Raw genomic sequence first — 22660 nt, 5'->3', positions numbered from 1 at the left:
CATCCTGAAATCTAAGTTCCCAGACACTAACCAAGGCCATCCTTGCAAGCTGCCCTTTCTCAGGATAGCAGTCAGGACTGCTGTGTTCACTTGTTCCTTGTACATAGATGTTCTTTAAAAAGTGTTGCTCGGTTCTGTGAAGAAAAGTAAATGCCATAGCAGATAACTAGCAGGGACTTTAGTGTCAGACACACCTGATTCATATTATTGTAGGCAAATTGCTTACCTTTTTGAGCCTCACTTTCATTATTATACAGAGTTACATCACAGAGTTTTAGTGAGAATACAAAGTCATAATGTATAGATAATACTAAGCATAATGTCTGTCTTGGTAATCAGGGGTCCCCAACCCTCGGGCTGTGCACCAGTACCGGTCTGTGGCCTATTAGGAACTGGACCGCACAGCTGGAGGCGAGCAGTGAGAAGTGGGCAAGGAGCAAAGCTTCATCTGTATCTGCAGCCGCTCCCCCGCGCTAACATCAGTGCCTCAGCTCCACCTCAGATCGTCAGGCATTAGGTTCTCATAGACGCACCCGCCCCTGGTGCCAAAAAGGTTGGGGACCGCTGCTGTAAATAGTAAGTGGCTATTTCAGCTCACTTGTATCAGTCTGGTTTCAGTCAGGAGAGAGAGACTATAAGTAATTTGGACCCAGAATGAAATATAAAGTTATTTACTACAACAGAATATTAAAGTAATAAGGGATTGGTTTATAAGAAGAGAACTCTAAGGAATAGCAGAAGTAATATAGCAGATATAATGTAATTTAATAATGTGATTGACATACTGGTATGAAATATAATTAATATATAATTATGTGTTAACCCAGGGCTGAGAAAGCACCCAGAGAAAAGCTGTCTTCCCCTCCCCCAATCCCTTGCACCGGGGGCTGAGATCTAGAACTTGTCGGAAAGGGCATGGTTGTGGCTTTCTGAGTGGCAGAGAAGTAAGTCTCTGTGATACCAGACCTGCAGAACTGGTGGGAAATCTGCCTTTTAAAGTTGCCAGAAATCTATCCTGTAGGGCAGGGGTCCTCAACCCCCGGGCTGTGGACTGGTACTGGTCTGTGGCCTGTTAAGAACCGGGCCACACAGTAGGAGGTGAGCGGTGAGCAGTGGGCGAGGAGCAAAGCTTCATCAGTATTTGCAACCACTCCCCCATGTTAACATCACCGCATCAGCTCCACCTGAGATCGTCGGGCATTAAATTCTGATAAGGAGCACCAGTTTCTGGTGCCAGAAATGTTGGGGACCGCTGCTCTAGGGTACTGGAGAAAGCTGTTCACAGTTAGCTGTCTTACCAGAGGCACTCTGCTGTATATCAGCCAAAGACAGTTACTGGGGGAAGGTCCTGGCTTCTGGGTGCTGCTGGCTGATGTGCACTGTGAGAGCTGGGGAGGAAGAGACTGCTGAGAACGCACCCTGGGACCAGGAAGTGAACCAGACCCTTTTCTCCTTAAATGTCTCCCTTGTGCCCTCTACCGACGAAGCTTGACATCATGCTAAACATTAAACACCAAATGTTTAAAGGGCCCAGATCATCTTCACAGAGCAGGCCAAATAGGTGAATTTGGAGGTGAATCAATTAATCGATAACCAGCTTATGGGTAGAATGGATATCAATTCCAGATGCTTAGAAACCAGGAGGATGCCAAATAGAGGTCTAAGAAACTTCAAATATAAGTTAAATATGCAAAAAAAAAAAAAAAATCAAGTTGGATCCTTACTTTACACTATATATAAAAGTCAACTCAGAAAGGACCAGGGACCTAAACGTAAAAGCTAAAACAATAAAACTCATAGAAAAAAACATAGGAGTAAAACATGGCTTTGAGTTTGGCAGTAGATTCTTGGATATGACACCAAAAGCACAGTTAACAAAAGAAGAAATTGAGAAATTGAACTTCATGAGCATTGAAAACTTTTATATGTCAAAGGGCACTATCAACAGTAAAAAGATAGCTCATGGATGGGAGAACATATTTACAAATCATATCTGATAAGGGGTTAATATTCAACTCAAGAAAATCACAGCCTTTCACAGGCCAATGAGCATAGGATTTGAATAGACATTTCTCCAAAGAAGATGTACAAATGGCCAGTATACACATGGCAGTGATGCTAAGTTAGCATTAATAATCATGGTGGAAGTACATATCAAGATTACAATGAGAAAACACCTCACATCCATTAGAATAAGTGGCAAAAAAACCAAAATAACAGGTGTTGATGAGACTTTGGAGATATTGGAACTCCTGTGCATTGCTGGTGGGAATGTAAAATGGTACATTTGCTATGGAAAAGGGCATAGTGATTCCTCAAATACTAAACATAAGTTATCAGTAATCCAGCAGTTCTGCTTCTGGGTATATACCCTAAAGAGTCAAAAGCAGGGACTCCAACAGATATTTGTACACCCATGTTCATAGCAGCATTACTCAAAATAGTTAAAAGTGGAAGCAACTGAAGTGTCTATGAACAGATGAATAGATAAACGAAATGTGTTATAAACATAATGGAATTTATTATTCAGCCTTAGAAAAAGAAATTCTAACTCATGCTAAATGCGGATGAACCATGAAGACATTATGGTAAGCCAGACACAATAGGAAAAACAGCATTTGATTCCCCTTATGTGAGGTACCTAGCATAGTCATATCCAGAGACAGAAAGTAGATTAGTGATTGCCAGGTGGTGTGGGCTAAGAGGGGTGTTGGAGAAAATTCTGGAGATGGATGATGGTGATGGTTATACAACAGTGTGAATGTACTTAAAAAAATGGTTGAAAATGGTAACTTGTTATTTATATGTAATCACATTTTTGTAAAAGGAAACCGTTGGAGAATATTTATAGTATGTTCTCAAATCTTAGTACTGGAAGGAAGAGGTTGAAGAAGAATTTTATTTTTTATGTACTTATTGGTTATTTGGAAATGTGTTACTTTATGGGAATGAGTCCAGTAGTAGACTGGTTCAATTTCTCTCTCAAGTCATTTGCAATTTATAGACATAGAGATGAGGAGGGAGTTCTTTTGGAATTTCTCCTGTATGTTAAATACTGTGCCAGGTAAACTTTGTCCAAGTTATTTCACTTAATCATCACAACTTTATGAGCCAGAGAATATATATTACACAGTTGAAGAAATTGAGGCTCAGAGTGATTAAATAATTTGACCAGAGTCACATAGTTAGAAAGTGACACAGCTAGTCTTTGAATCTACATCTCTTTGACTCTCAAAGTCTGTGCTTTCTCTAGTGCATTATAAAAGGAGTTAGTTACATCTGCAACTCGCTTTCATGATGGTGAGAGTCAAGCGTTCTAAGTTCTAGGTCCTCTTTTATGTCTGCTTAGTTGACTATGGACAGGACACTTCTCTAGGTCTCAGTTTCCTCACCTATGAAGAAAAGGGATTTGATCAGTTAACTCTTAGAAAGCTGTGACTGTTACTGAAAAGAGAAAATTTTCGTGTGTTCCAAAGGTGGGCTTTGAAGACCCAATAAATTCTTGGTCCGGTGTTAACTAGGGCATTTTTAACTTAAGAAAAAAAAAAAAAAGGATAGGTTTTTGGGATGGAGTAGTGAGTGTCACAAAGAACTATCATCAGTTGTCTTGATGGAAGGTGGCATAAATTATGTTTTATTTTACTGGAGCGTGCAAGCTTAGTTTACCAGTTACCAATTGGGTCTTATGTTGGGACCATGTTTTTAGATACTTCCAGGTATATATCTCTCATATGCATTTATTTATCTTATCTTTGAGTACTTCGAATCCTGTGTGGTTTGGAAGCAGAATGATGCCTTGTGATTCCTTAGCAATCTCTCTTCCTGAGCCATAGGTACTTGTTGCTGGGATTGATTTTTGCATGTAAAAGCATATGGAATTTAGGCACATTTTCGCTTCCTGTTTCCCGTCCATGTTTCAATTCAAAAATATGTGAAAATATTTGAAAAACAGTAACTTTGGCTGCAATACAAGGCAGTGAAAAATCCTGGAAAACTTGATCTGCCCCACCTCTGCACCCCAACCCCAGCCAGGGTGGTCTAAATCAATCTTTCTTTCTGTTGTTAAATGTGTATAAGGTAATGTGAAATTCATTTTCAGCTGGGAGTAAGTCAGTGAAAAATCTGGGCTTGTACCACTGCCCAGTTTGGGTTATAGAGGACAGCTTCACTTCTTACTTTCTTCTGCTTCCTTTTACTTTCCCCTCCCAAAAGTGCGTGATGGCAAGAACTTATTTTGTTCCATTCTTAGTATTTTTCTTCCCCTTCCATTCTGTGAAATGAGTTGGTTTTGTTAGACAAAAGAAAGACAACAGGGTGGGTTTAAACAAATTTTTTTAAAAAAATTCCTTGGTGTAACGTAATCGTGCACTTCCACTTTCCTTCACCCTGCTCCTAGTGATAGAACCCAGTAGGAAATAAGTCTCGTAACAGAAGCAGGATTTTCTGATCTTCCATGTTGTTAGTCTTCTTAGGCCTTTCTTTTAAGTGTATTTCAGAAATGCTTAAGGAAACAGTACTTTTGTTTTCCCTCAGGTGCAGTATTCTGGGTAATTTTAATTTGGAATTTACAAATATATTGGCTAATAATTTAGAAATAATACTGATGATTTTCATAATGTGTTTAGAAAAGTGACTTCAGAAGTTTACATGTGCATCAGTCCGTCACAGTATTGGAGATCTTTTCCTACAGTCAGAGGTTAGAGGTTATTATCCACCCCCATGCCCCAACACACTCTTTAAAAAGATCTTCTGGAGTCCTGTAGTTCTTTTTGTTATGGTATCAGTCATATTATCTTGTAATTATTATGACTCTGAGCTCCTGAAGGGCAAGGATCCCAGCACAATGCTTGTCATAAAGCAATTAATAAAGAAGGATTCTTCTGCTTAAATGAATTTTTCAAACGAGTGCATAAGGGAGCTTCTAAGCAGCCAGTGGAGAATACAAAAGTAAGGTGATATTTTTTTTCCACATCTCTCAGTGTACACCGTACATGCATGAGCCACCACGATTGCCCTAGTGGACAGTTACTTAAGGATCTTTCTGTTACTCTTTCACATGTCCACTAACCAGAAGCTTCTAAACTGGTTTAATTACTATCCTTGGTTGTCAGTAAAGATTCTTGTGGATGGTATTTTGTTTCTTATGTATTTATTTTGTTTTTGAGCAGCCTCTGTGCCTAGCAGTCAGTTTCTCTTTCAGTCTTAACTGGGCCAGTAGCTCTGACAGGTACATGGCTGCTACAGGCTTTCCTCTTTAGAGTTTAACACATGTGATTTCTGTCCCATCTGTTCCATTAGCTTGCCTTGTGATTCCATCTCTGCTTTAAATGTCAGTTTTAATTTTTACACTGATTGAAAACTCAGTTCTGCACGTTTTTTGATAATCATAATCATCCCTATCTGGACCAGGGGAATGTTTTCTTTACTAGTCATCATGAAGTAACAGAAGTACTGGATATAGAGTTATGTGGCCTTGAACAAATCACTTAATCTTCCTGAAATTTAGTTTTGTCACCTGTAAAATGAGGGTTATAAAACCTATTTTCTGTGTTGTGAAGACTAAATAAGATTATGTGAAGGTGTTTTTGTAAGTTATAAAACATGAAAACACTAGTAATAGTGACTTTGACTCTTTTTACCACTCTTAAGAAATACATGAATTTTACACAATGTACGATTCAAACAATTCAGATAAAGTATGCCCTTTTGACCTTCCACGAATCTTGTTCTTCACCTTAGAAGTAACCACTGTTAGAAGTTTTTGTATATCTTTTTAGGTTTAATCTATGCATTTATTAACTTTTTTATATGCACGTAGAAATGCCTCTTTTTAAAATTGTGATAAAAAATAGCACATTGACTATTCTGTTGCCATTTAATATAACTTGAGTTAGTTCATAGAGATTTTATCTTTCTAAAAACTTACACAGAGGATGTTAATATAATAGTTGATAATACTATTATTAATGGAGACTCGAGGTTCTTTCTGGTTTTTCACTATTACAGACGACTGCATTTAGAATCTTTGCACATGCTTCTTTGAGCATATGTGCAAGTGATTCTCTAGGTATAGAGAGCAAAGATGTGAAATTACAAGAAAGTATGTGAATTTAATATTTTAATAATTTTTGTCAAGTTGCTTTCCAAAAGGGTGATCCCAATATACTTATATTCCTACTATTAGCTGTGAAGGTATCTATTCTTCCTGCCAATTTGTGATATTTTCATTTTTGCTAATCTCATGAGTGAAAAATGGTATCTCAAATCTTAGAATAATGTTCATAGGCAACATGGTTTGTGAGTGCAAAAAGAACTGGAAATAATATATATATTAACAGGAAAATAGGACAGATAAATAAATTGTGACATATTCATAAACTAGAATACTAAACAGTCAAAATTAGTGAAATTAACCTTATAGTATTGAGCAAAAAAAAGGACATCGCTAAAGAATGCATACAATGAGATCCATTTCTGTAAACTTCAAAAACTTGCAAAACATGCAAAGTTAATGCATTTTGAAGGGAGACACACACGCATGCACGCACGCATGATAAAGTTAAAAAGGAAAGCAAGCCGTTGTCATTAAGTGTAGGCCACTTTCAGGGAGGCGGGAGTTTCTGAGGGCTGGAGAGTTCCCAAGAGCCTATCTGAGACAGAGGATGGAGAGAGCGCTGCTTTGCTAAGGCAGGTGGGCTCACTTACTCTGATACAGCTCTGTGCAGCCTGTTAAATCCGTCTTTGCTGTTAAAGTTTTTGACAATACTGGCTTGTAGGAATGTGATTTTTTTTTTTCTCATAAAGGTGTTCTGCATCATTGAATGCAAGAATATGGTTTATACATGGATATTCTCTGGGAGTGATGAATCTCTGGTAATTTTGCTTTTGGATGTTTTTGTTTACTTTCTTTATCATAAAAGTTTTTTCTCAGTAATGTGGAATGGTTATTAGAGAAGAGAACTTGCTCAATGGGAAGAGCAAAGGCTTCGGAGTCCAACAGACCTGGTTGAAAGTTTGACTTTCCCACTTAGTATCTATTTTTATTATCTCCTCTTTGCAGCTTTTCCTTTCTCCTTCTATGCATCCTGAAACTATATCTGATTACGTGCTCGGTATTTAGTGTTATCATCATCATTGTTATATCCGTGGTGAATGGCATTGAGACAAGTTTGTAGAATCCAGAACAGACACGGCGCTTGAAGGAGGAGCCCTTTTCTTTGGTTATGTCCTAGATTTATAGGTCTCTCCTGTAAAAATTAGTGTGAAAATACCCAACATTGCCTGTCATTATTATTATTTTTATATAATAGATTTATTGACATATAATTCACAGACCATAAATCTTACCCTTTCTAAGTATTTTTAGTGGTTTTTAGTGTTTGGGCGCTTTTTATGACATAATCATAGATTGTGCATCCATCATCACTGTCTAATTTCAGAATATTTTCATTACCAAAAATAAGCCCAGTCCCCTTAGCAGTCACTCCCCATTACTTCTTAGTTCCCAGAACTACTAATTTATTTTCTTTCCCTGTGGATTTGCCCATTCTGGATACTTCATATAAATGGAATCATACAGTTTGCGGCCTTTTGTCTCTTGCTTTTTTCACTTAATGTGATGTTTTCAGGATTCATCCATATTAGTATTTCGTTTCTTTTAAAAATTACCAAATAACACTCAATTATAGATATACCACACTTTGTTGATCCATTCATTGATTGATGGACATTTGGATTGTTTCTACTTTGTGGTTATTATGAATAAAGCTGCTATGAACATTTGTGTACAAGGGTTTTTATGGACATGTTTTCAGTTTTCTTGGGTCATATGGTAACTCTCTGTTTTAACATTTTGAGGGTCTGTCAAACCGTTTCCAAAGTGGCCGTGCCACTTTCCATTCCTATCAGTAACGTATAAGATTCCAGTTTCTCCATCTTCTTTCCAACACTTGTTATTGTTTGACTATTTGATTATAGCCATCCTAGTGGGTGTGAAATGTTATCTCACTGTGGTTTTGGTTTGCATTTCCCTAATGACTAATGATGTGGATAGTCTTTTCATGTGCTTATGCACCATTCCTGTATCTTTGGAGAACTTCCTGTTCAAGTCCTTTGCTCATTTAAAAATTTGGGTTATTTGTCTTTTCCTTGTTGAGTTGTAGGAGTTCTTTATATATTCTGAATACAAGTCCCTTAGCAGACATATGATTTGCAGATATTTTCTCCCATTCTGTGGGTTGTCTTTTCACTTGATGGTGTCTCCCCTCATCCCCCACCCCTGCTTTATTGAGTTATAATGGACATTATAACATTGTGCAAGTTTAAGGTGTAAACGTGTTGATATGACACAGTCGTATAGTGCAGAGTGTTTAGCACAGTAGCATTAGCGAACATCTGCATCGTGTCATATAATTACCATTTCTTTTTTTTATGTGTGGCTAGAACATTTAAGATCTACTTTCTTAGCAACTTTCAAGTGTATAATACAGTATTATTTGTTGTAATCACTATGTTGTACATCGGGTCCTCAGAACTGATGGTGTCCTTTGAAGAACAAAAGTTTTTAATTTTGACGAAGTCCAATTTATCTATTTTTCCTTTGTCATTTGTGTTTTTGATGTCATACTGAAGAAACTATTACTTAATCAAAAGTCATCAAGATTTTCTCCTAAGTTTCTTCTAAGAAACTTATGGTTTTAGATACATGATCTTTTTGATTTAATTTTATGTATGATTTGAGATAAAGTTCCAACTTCATTCTTTTACATGTAGATGTCCAGTTGTCCCAGCACCATTTTTTGAAAAGACTACTCTTTCCTCCAATGATTTTTTTTTTTTGGCACCCTTTCAAAAATCAATTCATCAGAACTATAAGGGTTTATTTTGAGACCCTCGGTTGTATTCTGTTGGTCTGCATGTCTACCTTTATGCCACCATGACACTATCTTGATTACTGTAACTTTGTAGTAAACTTTGAAATCAGAAAGTATGAGTCCTTCAGTTTTGTTCTTTCTCAAGATTGTTTTGACACCTGTGCTCTTTCTTTCTTTTTTCTTTTTTAAAGCAGTTATCTTTGGTGTGCTTTCTTTGGAGAGATTTCATTTAAAAATGACGAAATAGAGAGGATTAAAAAAGGAGAACTCAGATTGTGATTGAATCAGTGACCAGATGTCTAAGTAATTTCTGGTTATTGAACTTTATTTATTTACACATTCTTTTGGGTGTCTACCATGTGTTGGACACTGCACTAGATTGCAGGGAAACCATGGTGAACAAGGCATGGGGTCTTTGCATGTGAGCCTAAGTTGAATCCTGGCTTTCCTGTTTTTGAAAGGAGTTGTGTGCTTTTGATTATCAAAGCTATGGATATAATCAAAGCAGATGTACCATTAGGTGGAAAGTTTACTCTCTTATCATGCATGAAAGTCCTGTCAATGAAAACTTAACTTGTTATTCTGCAGTAGGAATGAAAGTACAAATGGATTGAAGAAGAGGATGAATGTCTTTCAGGTAGCTGTGTGGAGCACTTTGAAAAAATTATAAAAACACCAAATGTTTTTATTTACACCTTTGTTTATACATATATCTCCTCCCATTTAAAAGTTCCCTTGAAGGCAAGGGCCTTTGTTTTTCATCTTTCTTACTCTGTCAGTCATCTAACAGTACTTGGAAAATATTAGGTATTCAGTGTATGTTGACCGAATGATTGAATGGGTCAAGTAGGTCACAAATGAGTGCTCATGTTATGTGACTTTATACTCAACTAGAATTTGTATAGCTTTTATTAGTTATCATTTTTGCCCTCAAGAATCTTTATTTAATGATTAATGTGAAGATGAGACGCTGAATATAATACACCTTTACAAGAATAAGATTAAGTCATAAGTAATATGAAAAGCAAATCATACAAATAACCTAAATAAATTTTAACATATATTAATGTTAGGAGTTACTTTAGTCCATGAGATGTTATGGAGTGGTAGAGGAAGTCTGGAACAGAGGTAGAATTTCATCTAGGTTTTTTTAAACTGAAGGAAAGCCGATTGTAGAGGGGACGGGCTAAAACTTTTCCAGGTCAAGAGGTCATTTTCAGTAGTGGTAGTACTGTCCCCCTTCTACCCAGGGCACATCTGGAAATGTGTGGACATTTTGGATTGTTCTAGTGTTCAGGAGTGCTACTGACTTTTAGTGGTTAGTGGCCAGGAAAGTTCCAGTCCCACAGTGTGAAATTAGGAAGTGTTCTGCCCCAAATCACAGTATCTCCCTGTTTGAGATATACTGAGAAGGACAGAGATTTAGTTGTACAAAGGGGCAAATAGTGTTTATGAATAGTGTTTGTAAGCAAATACTGGTTTTAATGTTTGTTTTTGTTGTTTTGCCATCGTAGAGGCTGAACTAGGAAATGTGTGTAGTTAGGTAGAGTGGAATATAGCTGCAGAACACCTTAGGACCTGGTGCAGGAGTTTATATTTGATCAATTGGGATGATTTTGATTATCCTTAACATTTTCTGTCATCTTATAGCTTAATTTTTTTTCTCTCTCTTAGAACGAGCCTCTGACCCCAGGTTATCATGGATTCCCAGCACGGGACAGCCAGGTTGGTATCTGCTATTTATAACTCAGGTGATATGTGTGTGTGTTCATTTTATCTAAGGATGCTATGATAGCATTTTCTGAAATTATTAATTTTTGAGAATATATGGCTAGTTTCAGCAATGAATATACATTTAGAGATACAAATAAAATATATTTCTTAATCCTAAAAGTATTGTAATCATGTTACTGACATTCGCGGCTATCGAATGTCAGTAACATGCTTACAATACTTGTTTTTTCTTCTCCAAGCTATACAATAATTTTGTTTTTTACGAGGTTTTCTTGATGCCTTATAATTCTAAATGCTGGGCTTGTCTTATTTTCCACTACTTAGCCCCAGCCCGCACCGATTTTTTGAGTCCTGCAGTAATCTACAACAAGAAAATTCCATTCTCCTCCCTGGGGGAACTCAGCCGTATGGTTTTAATCAGGGAAGGCTTGCTTGAGAGGGGAGTTTCTGCTGCCTTTCTTTGTTAGAGAGGGAGGATGATCGGAAGAGGCTCAGGCCCCATTGTGGGTGAGAGCAGAACTGCTTCCTACCAGACAGCCTACGTGTGCCTTAGATGAGTGTATGAAATGCCTTCCCTGTCTTTTGCTGTTTGAAGCTTTGAGCACATGAGGCGGCAGCAGAGTTAGCACAGAAGAACAGGAAGGCGACCTTGGAGAGCCGCTGTGGCTTTAGACACTGAGCCTCCAAAATTTACCTCCTTGCTGTTCTGAGATACTGACGTTCTTCAGGAGATTTGAAAGGGTAGCTTCTAGAAATATCTTTGAATGCTTATAGAGTTATCAAAAAAAAAAAAATGCCTCCATTAGTAGGCTTGTCCAAGGGATAAGTTGGCATGATTCCTCTTTCCAGAAATTAATTCTATCCATGCCCCTGAAGCTGATTTTAAAAACTAGGATGGCTCCATAACCAGTAGTCATCTTTTTGGGCGGCTTTCCAGGTTTGAGAGTATTTGCCCATTTTTCCTACTTTTGGTGCTGGGTTGGCATCAGAATGGCCCCAGGTAGAATATGTAGAAAAAGGGAGAGAAAAAGTGTTGTTCATCTCAATATTCATCTGCCAGTGGGATCATCACCGTTGGAATTTATTAAGATTGTCTCTGTAGAAGTTTTTGGTGAAAGATATGGTCATTTGCCCCAAATCTAAAGGGAATATAGAACTTTTTTCTTTCTTTCTTTCTGGTTTGGGTTTGCCCTAGAGTTTCTGTAAGTTGTGAAATTTATGCTCTTCAATAGTAGCTCTGTATTCTCTCCATACATCAGAAAAAATACTGTTGCTTGGAGATCTAGCCCTCAAGATTCTGACTGACTGGGTCTAAGATTGGGCTTAGCCATTCAGATATCTAAGAATCCCTAGAGGTGATTCTGTTGTATAGCCAAGGTCTGTGGGCTGCTTTAAAGGGGTAATATTTTCTGCTTCATCCTGTGCTTTTCACCTGTGACCCTTAAAATGTTAAGGGATCATGGTCAGCCTCTTAATCTAGTCTTGCATACTAATGCAAATATTTAGTTATTTCTAATTTTTTTTTTTTTTTTTTTTGCATATAGGCTTATATTAGATATAGGAAGGTAAAACTAATTGAAGTAAAGAATGGGAATAGACTTACTGAGTGTAGAAGAAACTGAAAGGGTACTGTATAATGCGGTGTCCTTCCTGTGGGGGTTACAGATCTGTAAGGAATCAAGCAAAAGGAATTAAGAGGAATTTGTTAAAGCACAGAAAGTAGCCCCTTTGCTTGGAACGACTTTCCCCCCTTTCTTTTGCAGCAGGAAGCTACTTCTGTAACCTGCTCATGCATTACTCATACCGTCTCTGCTGTAGGCCTGTGCAGACCCTTTGCCATGGTTTAAAGCTGCTAATTTACTTTGAGGCACATTCTGATGGTGACAGGTTTATTTTAGTTTACTTTCTTGGGCTTTATTTTGTCCTCTGGCTGGATCTTTGAATTAGAGATCTTAGAGTAGCACTAATAGGCAAATATTGAATGGCTGCTTGTTGTATTTGATGAATACAGAATCCAAATGCACGCTGCTAATTCATGCGCCTAACCTTGTGAACCCTCACTTTGTACTCTGAGCTTTGGGAGGCATTTATCAGTGTGAAACGCTGGTCACTGAGCTGCCTGTGCTGGGCAGAAACTGAACCTTGTGATCTTTACATCTCCCCAGAGCAGTTTGGCTCAGCACATCCGGGAGCCGGGGAGTGGGGTGAAGGTGAATTTTAATTGTGTGTCATTATTTGCTTTTCTTATTCTATCGCTGTTCCTTTCTAAATAGGCAGGATTTTTATCAGCACTACTGGTAATTTTAAAAGCTTTAAAATATACAGTTTTTTGATTGTTGCAGAGCACTTTCATCAATATTTTCTCATCTTATCCTCATAACCATCTTTTGAAGTAGATAAAGCAAATATTCCCTTAGGAAAGAAGGAAACTGAGGCACACAGAGATTAAAGTGATTTATCCAAAGTAACAATACAAGTTAGTAGCTGAATAAGAAATGAAAATTGTCTTCTATTTGTTGAGGGCCCTTTCTTCTGCCCTGGGTTTATTGACTCACCCAGGGAAAAACGTGGTCATATGCATGTGTGCCTGCTTACTCATAGTACTTTATTTACTATCTGGGGGCTTCATAGACTCTTTGAAGCTCAGCTGTAGATCTCTCCTAGTCCTGACCCCTGGTTAAAGATTATTACAACTAAGTTCCTAATGCGATGTAGACCAGCATTTCACTGTTTTAGTGTGACCCTTTTCATCCTGTTCTGAAGCTACTGGCAACACATTTGAATTAAAAACCTGTGAAGAAAAGGAGAGGAAAAAAAATACTCACCACCTTGCTTTTCTATGCAGGTCACCTCAGACTTCTTTCCCAGCCAGTTAACAGGCTTTATAGGATGGCAATCCATTGCTTTTATGAAGCACTCCAAGCACTTCACTGTGCTTGCTAATGTGTTCTCTTTATGGAAGCGGAGGAGACAAACATTGTTCCAAATTTGCAGGGGTGAAAACAAGCTGAGAAAGGCTGAATGTTTCATCTAAGGCCATGTAGGATTTTAGGTTGATGATATAGTGTAGTGGTTAAGATTCCTAGCCGACTGTTTCTTTGTGATTTATGTGTATGTGCTTATGCTTATGTGAGATCTCAAATGTTGATTAAGGCTGGAATATTGGTGGATTTGTAATATGTTTTAAACGAGAGAATATTTCTGTGCATTAGCTCCACAGATTTTATATGGGAGCAGCAGTCCCATTAGGCTTAGTTCTGCATAGCAAGCTTTCTGTTTTTGCTAACAGTGTTTGTGGTGACTTTCAGGGGGCTCCTGGAAAGTAGAGTGGGAATCCTAAGGCTAGCCCCTTACCACCTCTTAGTGCCACAATTTTATGTCTAATATAATTAGGGGACCTTATAATTTATCATTCAAGATGGAGCACTTTTGAGGGTGAAGGGGATGCTAGTGTTGAAACAGTGCTACGCACACCTGGTTGAATGGAATGTATGGTCGGTCACTCTAGCTATAATTAAATACAGTGAGTGAATGCCTTCTAAACTGATGTGATCATGATTTGGGATTATGGCATACTGTTTAATAACACTGTGGGAATGAAACAGCGCCATTCACATTTGAGACGAGAGTTGATAGCACAGGTTCTTAATTGGTTTCAAGTGTTAAGTCAGCTATTGAACTGAGATGTTAGTAGATTATAAAAACTAATGTTTGTAAAGTACAGTTTATTGTGTGTGCTTCCATGTATATTCAGTTTTAATCTTCACACTAGCTCTGCCAGGTAGATTAGACTTTATTATTTCTATTTTATAGAAAAGAGAACCAAAGCAGAGATTTAAAAATGAATTTCCCAATGTCACACAGATGGTGAATGTCAGAATTGGACTTGAAGCTCAGATTTTCAGACTCCATGTGTTGCATTTCCCTTTTGTGTTCTTCTCTCATGTTCCCTCTTTGAATCGAGGATGTTCTTTTGCTAGTGCGACAAGATAAGATAGTATGGAATCTTTGGAGAATATAGCAGCATGAAAAGTCTTCATGACCTAGAGGTCCCTCAAATAACTTATTTCTGTTAAGTTTTTGGTTTCATTTGTTAAAATAGCTTATTGTCCACAATAAGCTATTTTTTATTTTAAATATAAAGAAAAAAATTAATGTCACGATGTCAAGCTCTTTATCTGATTTTTAAAATGCTAAGTTTGTAGCTCTTGAAAGTATTTTCTTTTCAATTTTCTAAAATTCTGTTGAAAAGCCACAGTGTGGATATGTTCAGAGAAACAAAGTGGGAATATCAAAGGAGATGCTGAAGTTGACACAGTGCTCCATTTTATCCCTGGGATGGGCTTTATTTTAGTTCAGTTTTTTAAATAAATGAATTATATTTTGATTGGTAGCCACGGACAGTAGCAAATGCATTACATTCATACTCATTTGGTTTGGTAGCAAAGAAATGATAACTACTTTTCTTCCTTTGAGGAAAGTTGGAATGGAGGAAATAGTGAGGATGTTCAAGTTCTAGCTCAGTGCTTTCAAGCTTAAAAAAGACGGCAGCCACTAGTAAGCAGTACCTTTTACATCGTGACCCCTTATGCACGCACACATATGCACACATATGTATGTGTGAATATAGCTTAGATTATTCTTACCAAGCAATACTTATCCTTACTATGTTCTAAAAAGCACTGTGATATTTTCCATTCCGTTCTATTATATTAAAAGAATCATTGGTCTGACCAACAGTTGATTGACCAATTGATTTCCTGGACCCACTAATTGTAGTGTGTAGTTTTGGGAAAAATTTGAGTAATTGTTGTCCTTAAAAATGCATCCTTCAGGAAACCTTATACCCTTTAGCAGTCACTTTCCTATTCCTCATCCCTCTGTTCCAGCCCTGAGCAACCACTAATCTACTTTCTGGATTTGCCTGTTCCGGATATTTCATATAAATGGAATCATATAACATCTGTTTTTTTGTGACTGGCCTTTCACTTGGTATAGCGTTTTCAAGTTCATCCACGTTGTAGCACGTGTCAGTACTTCATTCCTTTTCTATTTCTGGTGCAATAACATCCCATTGGATGGATGTAGGACTATTCTTACTTGAGCCTGCTGCCTACCTCTGTAATTCCACCTCCTTTGGCTCTCTTGCTTACAACTGGCTTCAGCTTCATTGCCATTTTTTTTTTTTTTTTTAACTGTTCTTGATCCCAGCTTCAGTCAGGCCTGTAGAATCACTGCCTCCACCACCCTCAGATCTGCTGTGCTCTTCACCCAGACCCTTGCCTCCTTCTCATTCGGGTCACAGATACAAAGTTTACTTCTCAGAGAAGCCTCCTCGACTGTACCGTCTAAAGCTGTCCACATGCATAACCTGACCCTTCAGTCCTATCTTCTTCAGATCTCTAGTTGTTACCCGAAATGATGTACTGTGGGTACTTTATTGTATTTCTCTCCCATTAAAATAGAAGTTCTCTGTGAGCTGTGACTTTCCGTAGAGCAGAGCTTGACATATAGGAGGAGATCAATAAATATTTGTTGAATGAATAAGTGAATATTACCCTCACTTTAATGCTAAGCCTTTGAAAGGTTGTAAGCAGGGAAGTGACATAATCTCTTTAACATGTTTTAAAACAACGTTCTGTTTGCTCCAAAGAATGAGTTTTAGGAGGACCAAAACAAAACAACCCCTGCAACCTTAGAACTATCCAGGCAATAACTTTATCATTTGCTGTGTTTAATATCAATTCCAGCAAGAACTTATTTGGTGAATGAGAAATTTTATTTCACCTCTCCCAGGTGGAGACTGGATTAAAATGACTGGTTTAGAAATAAAATGTTTCATACCCCTTCTATATCTCACAATCTACAATAATTTTCTTACTAGCCCCTTTTTTAACATACTTTTAAAAAAAATTTCTATTTTGCTTTAAATCACAGAAAGTATGAAACCACTTTCTTTACCTCCTGCTAGGTCGTCTAGAACCCCACCTTCAGCCTTTATGCAAGGTTTATTCAAATGATGCTTCTCCCCAGAATCTGACCTCAGTGGTTGAGTCCTTTTGTGGTGTTGCCTTACGCCCTCTAGTGGGTGAAGGGCTGGTAAGTGCTGCTGCATGTAGTGTTCCCAGAGCGCTTTTCTCAAACCAGGTAATCAGCCTCAGGCTTATGATTGCATTCTGCAAATAGTTTATAAGCTTTTCCCTCCTGGGAGAGATCATTTTATTTCTTCTGCTGCTTCCTGCTGTGTATTTAAATAACATGCTTATTCTGCTCTTTCTCGATTTATCAATTTTAGATACTATCTTTTGGCTTCCTACTGTTGAAGATGAGAAATTAACAGTTTTATAAACACTCCCTCCTTCTTGCAAATCCATTTTTTTATTAAATTAGTGTGCATTATTGATTTATGATTGCATAATAATATTATGTCTATGTAAATGCTTTTATATTGAATAATAAAATATTATGATTACATTCTTTATATACTTTTTTGTTTCACTTGGTGTTATTAAATATGTACATAAACATATAGAAAATAAATATATATACATTTATTACTTTTAAAAAGGCACTACTGAGATGTAAATTCCATACTATAAAATTCACTCATTGTAGATATACTTACTCAGTGTTATTATTAAATTTATGGAGTTATGCCACCATCGCTACAGCCCCATTTTAGAATATTTCCATCACCCCTCAAAATTCTCTTGAATTCTTTTGCAGTTAATCTCAACTCCCACTCCAGCTAGGCAACCATTAATCTGCTTTCTGACCATATAAAATTGTCTTTTCTGGACATTTCATACAAATGGAATCATATGGTATATGTCTGTAGTCTTGTGTGTGGCTTCCTTCATTTAGCATAATACTTTTGAGGTTCATCCATATTGTAAGTATCACTATATCATTACTTTTTAATGCCGATTAGTATTCCTTTGTATGGATGTACCACATTTTTAAAATCCATTTACCAGTTGGTAAATATTTGGACTGTTTCCAGTTTGGCTATTATGAATAATGCTGTTATGAACATTCACATACAAGTTTTGTGAGGATATATGTTTTAATTTCTTGGGTAGATTTCTAGGAGTGGAATTACCAGGTTTTATTGTAAGCTCATGCTTTACTTTTTAAGAAACTGCCACACTGTTTTCCAAAGTGACTTGATTTTATTTACCTTTTTGATAATAGTGTGTAATGGTATCTCATTGTGGTTTTAATTTGCATTTCCCTGATAAATACGATTTGGAGTATCTTTTCATGTGCTTATTATTAGCCATTTATATATGTTCTTTGTTGAGATGTCTGTATAAGTCTTTTACTCACTTTTTATTTGTTTTGTTAGTCCTCTTACTCTTGAGTTGTAAGAGTTCTTTATTCTAGTTACAGGTTGTCATATTTACAATTTGCAGATATTTTTTCTCAGTTACAAGATTTTGCAAGATGGATTTTCCCTTCTTGCCCCAATAAAGCAAAACAAAACTTTTACACTAAATTGCTAAGTTTGGATAAACCCTATGTAACTATCATGTGAAAGAGACTGTGAAAACAGGCATTTGACTGTCTGTGTTCAGGCCTGGTGATTGCTTGAAGGAAGATTGGCAGGTTTATAGTGGCTTTGTCTTTGGCTGACACAGCCTTCTTCAGATCCTTAGAGACAGGCATGTTTGGGCAAGAAAGATGTAGCCAAGGCAAATAATGCTGCTTTCTGCATGTCCTAAGGGGCGTGGTATGGTAGAGGATCAGCTAGGTTCACTGAAACTAAAACACTATACTGTAGCTTCTATGTAAAGCTATTTCATGGAAATTTCTCTGTAGAGACACCCACCCACCTACCTACCCATCCCTGGCTTTGTGTTTAAATATCATCTCTGTGACTGTAGGCTATATGACTTTCAGCAAGTTTTTTCCTTCTCTGAGTCTCAGTTTCTTTACTTTATAAAATAGGAATAGATGTATTCCGAAAAGTTGTAGGATTAGAGATAACATGTAAATTTCCTGGCATATAATGGGGTCAGTAAATCATTTTTCTCATTTATTTTATATAAAAGAGGCTTTTGGGAATCTTTATATGGAAATGATTAGTTTTCACAGCTTCTGCTTGTCTATTTCCCCATTCTTTCTTTGATTCTTATTTAGCATGTGAAATGAATTATATCTGTGGATTTGAAATTTCTAAGTCAGGAACATAGCCTTGCCATATTTTCAAGAAAAATGTTTGTGTGAGGGAAATGAAATCTGCGTAAGTTTATTTACCTAACTCATTACAGATCTTGGCAGTGTCAATAGGAAGAGAGTCACTTTTGGGGTTTTTATGATTTGAACAGAGTCTGGTCCACACTGAGCCTATTTAAGGTTCTCTACAGCATGCCTGGCTCATTGTCATCCTCTTCCCATATTTCTTGTGCTCTGCATGTCTCCTCACAGTCCTTCTAATATCTGTCTTAGATATTTATTTCTTCCTAGTGCCTTTTGCTTGACATGTTTCTGTTTTTTCCCAGCTGAATCCTAAGTATCTTCAAGATCCCTGGCTACAACTTAACCTCCTTTATGAAATCTTTCCTAATTGTCTCTCATCGCTTGAACTCATCATTTAACAGGTCATCTATAGCATGAGGATTTCCATAAGGTTCAGGTCAAATGAATTTGGAGATTATTGTGAAAACTGTCAGTAAATTATTTAACTTCTTTAAGGCTCAGTTTTCTCATCTGTAAAAGTGAGGATAAAGGTGGTTGTAAGGATTAAATTTTTAAAGACTTTCTAGGTCAAGAGTGACTTACTGGTGGATGCGGTGATGTTGCACTGACCTCTTCCTTTAGCTTTCCATGGCATCTAGAAAATCTCTCCCCATCTCTGAGCCCAGGTTTTTTTTCATTTTCCTTTAAGAGCTCTTTTGGCTCCAGCGGGTTTGATTTTGTTTGATTTTGCGGTTCTTAGGAGTTTCACACTTTGTTGTGGAAACGATGGGAGCTTTTATCACTTCTTACCTCTGAATCTAGCAGGGCTGCCGTGGATCTGTGGGAAGATGAGTGACCTGAGTTAGAAGCAAAGAAGTATGGCTGGCTTTTCTCCTCATCTCTTGCGTACCTGATTTCTTTGTTATATCCTATCTTTTATGCCACAGTTTGACTTTCCCCAGCTTTCCTCATTTTACTGAATTTAGGGTTGCTTTAATTTTAGGCTGTCAAAACAATTTCTATTCGACTTTTGACTCAGTTGCTTAAGTATTTTGTAAATTCATGGATCCTAACTTTGCTGCCTGGCTTTCTATAGTAGATTGACCTAATACATGGTACATAGGCAGTTGATTTAGATTATAATGAGAGGTTTTAATATGGCCATCAAAAAAATTTTCTGACTGAAGATTGTTAATCACTGGGACTATTTACAAAGGAAAGGTATAGAATTTCATTTATTAACAATTTTCAAAATTAGGAAATTCATCTCTCTAGAATTGCTGACATTAGCCAAGTAGTTAGTGGGCATATTCTTGCTGTAGTGGTTAGTGCCACTGAACAGTTAGTTGTCTTCTCACACAACACTGGCTGCCCTTTTATGAGTTACTTTTAAGAAGCTTGAGGGTGTGTGTGTGTGTGTGTGTGTGTGTGTGTGTGTGTGTATGTATATGTGTGTATGTGTATGTAATGTGTGTGTGTGTGTGTATAAGTTTGATATGTCTCCTTAACACTATTCTTCAACAGGCAACCATCTAAATCGTTCAGCACATGATTTGGAATAAAACCAACTAGTTAAGTAAAAGTAAGACAAAAGGCTTCATAGTTGATGGACAATATGGTTATGTGTGTTTCAGTTATAAATTAAATATTTTTATTTTCTTGGTAGCATGAGTTGTATACCATATACTGAACTGGTATAGAGTTGATTTAAAGAGGCAGGCAAATAGAACAGATGACCTAAGGTCTTTGTTAGACAATTTGGTGCCACCAGAAAATAATTTCAGCAAGTTCTGTGTAAGCATGCATTTAAACAAAGAAACAACACTGATCGCACTGGGGTCTCCTTACTCTGCATAGCTTTTATCTGCCGAAAAATTTTTAATGGCTATTCTAGGCCTTCCATGACCTGGCCTCAGTCTTTTTCCTTCTGTGTGTGTAATGTGCTCTGTGTTCCAGCCACACTGTGGGGTGGGGTAGTATAGCTGTGAAATCAGATACTGGTTTTAATTCTAATTTCTTTACGTATGGTATTATTCATGTTGAAATACAGTCCATCCTTTGACTCCCACTTCATGAGGCCTTGCCTGATGCACCAACTTGGGACTAGACTCTTAATGTCCACCAAACTCCCAGGCACATTCTTTCCTCTTTGTAATGGCATTTTATCAGTGCCTGTTAGGTTATGGTGAACAGGTTCGATGGCCTGTACAGTTCTTTGAGAATAAGGACCAGATCATACTTCCAGATATTCTTTTATACTTTGCACAAAGTATAAATGCCTAGTAAGAGTTTGGTAAAGGAATAAATTAGAAGTAAATTTATCTTCAGCCTTCTAGAAATAAAGAGACTACTCTATTGGGATTTTTTCCTGTGGACAAAGGGAAAAAAAACTTTGTTTAGATTTTCCTCAGGTTTTTATTGCCTTTGCTTTTCCAGAGCGATATGAAAAATTAATATGTAAGAAGCTAGCTATATCTGATCTTCAGCGAGAGAGAGCCTTTTATAAGTTTAATGGATTTGGTCAAGTAGATATTAAATGTAAATCTGTCATTTTTTGGAGCCATAGAAGGCTTTCAAAACAATAAATATTCTTATTAGTGTAATATTTCAACAGGGGACTCTCTTATTATTAAGATCTCTCATCGTTCCTTTAGAGTGCCATCGTCCTGTGCTCTCACAACCTTTGTGGTGTCTTGTAGATCGCAGAACCATCTAAGCTAAAGGTGCTTCTAGCTTCTTAATTCTATTATTTTGTTATTGGTGCAGGGAACCCACACATTAGTTCTAGCAGGTGTGTCTTAATTTCAGAGTAACAAGTCGGGGGGTGGGGTTCCCATGAAAGGAGCTAACATGTATTAAACCCTGTGCCAGGCCCTGTATAGAACGTTTAGCACGTATTATTTTATTTCATCCCATTTGTAAGTGAGGACACCAAGCTCAAGATTTAAGTCATTGCCCAAGGCTGTGTAGTTGTTAATTAGGGAAGCTGTGTTAGATTTCAGTTTATTATTACTTTTTTAATAATTAAAAATTTCAATTACAGTTGACATTCAGTGTTATATTAGTTTCAGGTGTACGACATAGTGATTAGACGTTTATGTAACTTACGAAATGATCATCCTGTTAAGTCTAGTACCCATCTGACACCATACATGGTTATTATGATATTATTGACCCCTTCTGTTCTCTGCTGTGATTTATATCCCCTTGACTTTTTATAACTGGCAACTTGTACATCTTATTCTCTTCCCATTTTTCTCAATTTATATTTCTACTGTGCACATTTCTTTTACTTATTTATTTTACTTGAATGTTAAATTTTTTTTTTTTACATTTTACTCACGTGTTTAATATTTCTTTGTTCAGCAACAAATGTTATTTTCTTATTTGTTCCCCTCTGCGGCGCTTTACCGAGGAGATGATGATTCTGTATTGGCTTTCTGTAATCCTGTGTAGTTAACGTTACACTCTCATATCCACTCTCATTTGATCTTGGTGAGACCCCAGGAAGGTCTGTATGCAGGGGGATCGCGTTCTCATCTCCATTGACAGATGAAGAAATTAAGCTTTCCAGTTTTCTGAGAGATTTGCCAAAGGTGGTCGGTCTTAAGTGGCATGGAACTTAGCTTTTGTTTTGAAGAAGTATGCTGACCTTCAGACTAAATTTTTTAGCAGCAGTTTCTCTTTTTCAAACAAATTATATGGACACAATAATAAAAAGTATAAATGGGGTGGTCCTAGTAGAAAAGATATTGAAGGCCTGGAGCCCTACCCTCTGAGCTTCCTTTTGCCCATGAGGCCCTTCAGCTGACTAGAACACAGTTTGAAAACCACTGGGGAATGATCAAAGAACTTTGTTATCAGACAGATCT

The 22660-nt window shown here is 37.1% G+C and overlaps 1 protein-coding gene across 22 annotated transcripts in view; it reads left to right on the top strand.

The window, feature by feature from the left end:
- Positions 1-22660, top strand: part of RBFOX2 (RNA binding fox-1 homolog 2) — a 240716-nt gene that overhangs the window by 66600 nt on the left and 151456 nt on the right. For 20 of the 22 annotated variants that reach the window (XM_016161661.2, XM_036237432.1, XM_016161669.2 and 17 more), the window contains exon 2: positions 10548-10598. The exons of the other annotated variants lie outside the window; for them this stretch is intronic. In XM_016161661.2, coding sequence (XP_016017147.1) covers positions 10548-10598 — 51 coding nt within the window. The remainder of the gene's footprint in view (positions 1-10547; positions 10599-22660) is intronic. 22 annotated transcript variants of the gene reach the window in all.

Source organism: Rousettus aegyptiacus, unplaced genomic scaffold, assembly GCF_014176215.1.
Source record: "Rousettus aegyptiacus isolate mRouAeg1 unplaced genomic scaffold, mRouAeg1.p scaffold_m13_p_2, whole genome shotgun sequence".
In the NCBI taxonomy this organism is placed as follows: Eukaryota; Metazoa; Chordata; class Mammalia; order Chiroptera; family Pteropodidae; genus Rousettus; species Rousettus aegyptiacus.
Note: the sequence above shows the minus strand (reverse complement) of the source record. Positions and strands in the feature narration are given on the sequence as shown.